General features: G+C 42.0%; 1 protein-coding gene across 1 annotated transcript in view; it reads right to left on the reverse strand.

The window, feature by feature from the left end:
• Positions 1-5,873, reverse strand: part of ERICH2 (glutamate rich 2) — a 35,122-nt gene extending 29,249 nt beyond the window's left edge. The window contains exons 1-6 of the mRNA XM_045299338.1: positions 5,853-5,873; positions 5,720-5,765; positions 3,444-3,479; positions 1,714-1,744; positions 1,410-1,458; positions 1,027-1,063 (exon numbers count right to left, since the gene is read on the reverse strand). Of these exons, the coding sequence (XP_045155273.1) occupies positions 1,027-1,063; positions 1,410-1,458; positions 1,714-1,744; positions 3,444-3,460 (134 nt within the window). The 5' untranslated portion in view covers positions 3,461-3,479; positions 5,720-5,765; positions 5,853-5,873. The remainder of the gene's footprint in view (positions 1-1,026; positions 1,064-1,409; positions 1,459-1,713; positions 1,745-3,443; positions 3,480-5,719; positions 5,766-5,852) is intronic.
• Positions 5,874-6,000: the final 127 nt, after the last annotated feature.

The following is a 6,000-nucleotide window of genomic DNA, read 5'->3' on the forward strand; positions in this document are numbered from 1 at the left end:
TGTAAGGAAGAATGCAGCATCAGGATCAGAGGAAGCTCATGAACAACCTGTAAGTAACCTGTAAGTAACCATGAAAGCAAGTAACCTGGAAGCACTTATTGGTGGGGATCAACCCGATGGACTGCATCTCCACCTAAAGAAAACAAAAATCCTCACCAATGGATCCATCAGCAACATCATGATAAACAGAGAAAAGCTTGTTCAAGTTGTAAAGGGTTTAATTTCCCTAGGGCACGCAATCAATGCTTGTGGGAGCAGCCATCAAGGATTCGCTGCATCCAGTAAACCTGCTGTAAAAAGCCTTTAAAATGTTAAGACAAAGATGTCACTTTGAGGACTACAGTGTACCTTACTCAAACCACAGTATGGTATTTTCAGTGACCTCATTTGCATGTGAAAGTGGGACAATGAACAAGGAAGACCGAAGAAGTGATGCATGTGAATTATGGTGCTGGTAAGGAATATCAAACATACCATGAATCGACAAAAGAAGGGACAAATTTATCCCCGAAGAAATATAGCCAGGGTGGACTTTGGACAAATCATCAAGAGGGACCAGATCTAGGAGAAAAGTGTCCTGCTTGGTAAAGTAGAGGGTCAGCAAAAAAGAAGAGGACCCTGAACAAGATGGACTGACACCGAGGCGGCAGCAAGGGCTCAAACAATGTGGTGAGATGGCTCAGGACACACAGACTTCATGCTGTTGTACAGAAGGTGGCTGAGTTGGAATCAACTCAATGTCACCTGATTAAAAAAGAAAAACGCTTTAAACTGTGTAAGTGCGGACTCTGTCCCAATAAAGCTGTTAAAACAAACACAGCTTTAAAACGTGGAAACGAGCATTATCTATACCTTCTCCATCTTTATCAACATTCAGTTTGCATTTTAAATACCCTTCCCTCTGAGTACTCACTGCTTTGACTGAAGCAAAAACTAAGGTGTTAAGCCAAGCATTTCTGGCCTTTCAAACTTAATTGGGTGACAATGATTATTGGATCGGCTGTGCGACCAAAGGTAGCTTCTTACCCCGACATTGCTTCATTTGACTCAGTCACTGCTTTCTCTGAAAAAGTGGGGGAAATCCACCTTAGTAATTTATCACGAGTGAGGTTCCGAATGATAGGCAATACTTCAGCACTTTTGTGGGATCAACCATCAAATAAAGAATCTAATGACTAAATCATGTGACCATACTCAATCATTCCAGTGAGTTATCTTCCTATATTTAAAACAAAATGGTGGTTACACACATTATTTTTTAAAACCATTTCATCAATATATACTTCATGTACAATACGATTCAGTGGTTTAAATATTTTGAAAAGAGTTGTGCAATCATCGCTGCAATAAATTTTAGATCATATTCTTCATTCTTATATCCACTGTTATTAACTATCCAAAGTACTCACCCTTTTGATCAAACACTAACAATCTGTCATCCTGTCTATTTTTTGGTTCCTAAAATAGGAGAAATAAAAATGACTGTTACCATTATTATGTATTAGTGTTATTATATATTGTGTTATTATGTATTATCATTATGTATGTATTATTATGTAATATATTGAGGTGTTTGAGATCATTTATTACCAGTATCTATACTTTTCTATCATTTAGTCTAATGCAATTTTATACAAATATCAATTATTCAAACATGATCTAAATTGATGACCCAAAATATCCTGTAAAGTAGTTTATGGTACATACTCTTACCTTTACATCACCTATCTTGCCTGAATAATTCCTGATAGAAGACAAAATATTGATTTCATAAGTCTCTAAACACTTGTATAAATTTAAAATATAAACAAAACAAAATGCAGAACTCAGTCTACCAGTTGGGTATTCATGTATTTTGTTATTATACTTAGTAGCATTATTCTCATTCTAATTGGAAGCTGACATTATTTTAAAACTAATTATTTTAAACTAGTTTAAAAATTTGTTTTAGAGAAATTAACCCTTCTAAAAGGAGCCTGAGGGGCACTGCAGGACAGGTACTGAGTTGTTAAATGCCATGGTTGACAGTTTAAACCCATCAGCAGCTTCAAGGAGAAAAAATGGAAGCTATCTGCTTCCATAAAGATTTACTATCTCACTGCACAGGAATCAGAATTGATTTGATGGCTGTGGGCCTGGATTTGGCTTATTTTCCAGTCATGTAACAGTGTTACTTGTTTGGTTGCTAACCAGAAAGTCAGCAGCCTGAACCTACCAGCTGCTCCACGGAACAAAGAGACTGTAACAGTCTGCTCTCATGGAGATTTACCACCTCAGAACCCTTTGGGTCAGTTCTACTCTGTCCTATGATTCAGTCAACTTGATGGCAATGGGTTTGGTACAGTCAGGTAAGTGATGTGCTGCTAGCCACAAGGTGAGCTGGATGTGCTGACAGCCACAAGGTAAGCTGTTCAAATCCACCACCCCCTCTGCAGGAGAACGTTGAGGCTATCTATTCGAGTAAAAGATTTTTTTCTTTTTTTGAGTAAGATTTACAGCCTTGGAAACCCAATCTAGATCCACTCTGAGGCAGCATCAACTCTATGACAGTGAGTTTGGTGTGCTTTTAATTTGATCTCACATTGAAGTTTATGTAAAGTCTATGAAAGAAAACATACATATGAATTAAACTTCTAATTGATATCTTTTGGGTTTTCTATAACTTGGACTCTAGAGCTACATAAAAAAAAATCCACAGCAGGCTAAGGTCTGCTCTTTCCTGCTGAGCTAATTCCAGAAATCAGAAGTTCAGCTTGATTCATGTCTATCTTAGCACTTTCTCCCTCACTCCAGCAAAATAAGACACACCATGTAAGCCAAAGTAGCTGCTGGATTTCCATCTCAGTAGGATCCTGAAAACCATGTTCACAGGGTCTATGTGGCCAGAGCAGCTATTTTTCCATATTTGAAGATGTGATGTTTTAAGTATCATCTGAATACATACATTTAGAAACTGACCTTTGATTTTATTCAAAGGTACACTTTAAAACACAATCCTTATCTTATAGGTCCTCTTATGCTTATTAATACTTATAATTTGTTCTTCATGAATTGCTATTTACACTTTTTTAAACCTGTCTTAGCAATACCCATGGGAGAACAATGAGGCTGTGTGCTCCTATAAAGAGGTACAGCCCCAGAAACCCACGCGGGCAGTTCTACTCTCTCATACAGGATTGCTGCTAGAAGTCAGAATTCACTCGATGGCAGTGAATGTGGTTTTTTGACAACTACCCAACGGGAGGACTGATTTTCCAATCTATTAACTTTCATTCTAATCCTAAAGAGAAAAATCAGTCTCATGGGTTTTGTTTGACTGTTTGCTTCTGAAGTATGGAAGAGGTCCTACTGGAATTTTTCTTAAATAGCAACTCACTTGTTTACCCTCTGTCACTTGTCTCCACATCACAAGCCAGACTAACACTTATTATTATTATACATACCCAAGGATCTCTGGCATAAAAAATTCAGGGCCAAGACTGTGGATAGTAAAAGAAATACTTCATTATTTTATATTAAGGTTTTTCTTTTTAAATCCTTCTCCCTCATACTCTTTGAATGGTCTCCAATGATCAGTGCAAAATCAAGATCAGTGGGATCCCAGGACATCCAGAAAGAACCACCATGGGAGAGAGCATCCTTTGCACCCGAGACCTCCGTGTGGAGAAGCAGTGGCAGCATGGGGCATTGAGAGCACGGGACAGAGTGGCAGGCTCTCTAACTCACTGACTATGTAAGCTGAGGGCCTTTGGGCAAGAGGCTGGCTTGCAGAGTGGGTTGCAGTGAAAATGGTGCGGAAGTCACAGCTGGTGCCCTCTCTCCTCTGGCTACACGAGGCAGGAGAATCCATCTCTACATCTGCCTAAGGCCGCTGCCACCAGACAGAAGTCAGGCATGTCTCCACTCTGGATCCTTCTTTTATCCTATTTGGACACTAACTGTTCATCCCATGAGACTCTTTCCTGCTGGGGTCGCAAATTCAATGAAATGGACACACAGCTCAATGATAATGCAGTAGCCGTGTAATACGGAAGAAAGAGGATGTTTGAGTGAAAGAGATGGGATTCACATCCCAGCCCTGCCACTTCCCAGATGAATTGGACAGGTTGCTTAACTTCTTTAAGCCTCAGATTCTCCATCTGTATAATGGGAACACAATGTTGCCACGCTCGCTGGATTGTTATAAGGACTAAATGGGATATAAGAACAGAGTAGAACACGGAATTTCTCAATCTCATTGGGACTCACGTTGGCTTCTTTTTGTTAAAAAATTCTGTTTTGAGAATGATGATGACAACAAATGTACAAATGTGCTTGACACAATGGATATATGTATGAATTGTGATGAGAATTGTACGAGCCCACAATAAAATGATTTTAAATAAATAAATAATTTAAAAGAAAAAACAAACAAAAAATCCTTTAAATAGACTTAAAAAAAAAAAAAAAGGAGGCGGGGCAGAGTAGAACTGACCACAGGGAAGGAGGCTGCATTTTTGGAGTGGGTACCGGGGAAATCCCTACAAAAGTGTTGGAATTCAGTTCTGATAAACTTCTTTGAACAACTCGAAGTGCTTGCTTGCTTCCCTGCCACCTCCCACCCTGAAGTTAAAAAAATAAAACTTCACGTAGAAATAGTAATAAAAAGGAACAAAGAGACTTGGGGACAATTTTTCGTGTCTCTCTTTTTAGATTTCTTTTTAAAGAGAATTGTTCTTGGATGGGGATAGAGTCAGCCAATGCGTCTGTACCCTCTAGAAACCCCACAATAAACATATGACAGGTTCATTCACATCAGGTGTGGGGACCCACCCACCAGAGGCCCGGATGAGGAGGTCGAAAGCATTGACGCCAGCAAGCCTCACGTGCCTCCCCACCGAGCAGCAGTTCGAGCCCCGCGTTCATTCCTTGTCATCCACTCTGTTCCCATTCGCAGTGACCCGAGAGGACGGATACACCTGCCCCTGTGCCTCTCTCAGACTGAACATCTTTACAGGAGTAGAGAGCCTCCTCTTTCTCCCAGCCATCTTATTAAGGGTGAGTTAATTAAATGTTTGACCAGGATGGCCCTGAATGATGTTAAAAATATACAAATGGCTCTTGACAGGAAAAATAAAAGGTTCCCACCCCTGAAGATGCTGTAGGGCTGCAGGCTAAACCCATTTGAGCCGCCCAAAGGCCAAAATGTCTGGGTCTTAAATCAACCTTATCATTTCATAGGTTGACTAGTGGGCTTTAAAAGTGATTTGTGGTCCAAATCCCTCATTTTTACAGAAGATGCAAGCAAGCCGCAGTTAATTTTTGTCTTGAGTTCCACTAAACTGCTTATGTTCCGGTAAGTTATGAGGGAGCTTCAAAAAGCTCATGGGGAAAAAAATGAGTTAAAAGATATAAAGACTTTTTTCGACGAACGTTTGAAGCTCTCATATATCTGGAGGGTACTGATATTTTAACCACTGTTTGCTCCTGTTGACTATTCAGTTGTTTGCAAAATTACAAAACAAAACAAGAACGGTGAGAGATGGAGGGGGTGGTGACCAGGACCAGGAAGCAGGGGGTAGAGGAAGCAGCGAAGAGCCCAAGGATGGAATGGGGCTGTTTCCACTATTTGGGGAGGAGAGATCGGCAGATGCGAGTCAGACCACCTCCCCACCCCCCAGGTTGTATCCCCGCCCACGCAGCCGCAAACATCGCGCGGTGGGAGCCGCGCAGATCCTACCTGCGCGGGCGGCGCCTCGGCAGCCGGGGGACCGCACAGTCCGAACCTGGAGAAGGCAGAGAAGTCGCGGGCTTAGGCGCTGGCCTGCGGGAGCGCGCGCGGAGGGCTGGGCAGAGGACGCAGCGCCTCTCACCCGTTTGAGCCTCTTTCACGCCGCCCAGCCGAAGGGCAGACACGGACCGCAAGCCTCGATCGCAGCCCGCTCGGAGTTCGGAGCCCGCAGCCGGAGAAGCCGCGTCGCCATGGCGACAGAAGCGCGCGCCGGCAGAGCCCTTGGAGCG

This window comes from Echinops telfairi, unplaced genomic scaffold (assembly GCF_000313985.2).
Source record: "Echinops telfairi isolate 266 unplaced genomic scaffold, ASM31398v2 ScPeMD7_4;HRSCAF=17, whole genome shotgun sequence".
Classification (NCBI taxonomy): Eukaryota; Metazoa; Chordata; class Mammalia; order Afrosoricida; family Tenrecidae; genus Echinops; species Echinops telfairi.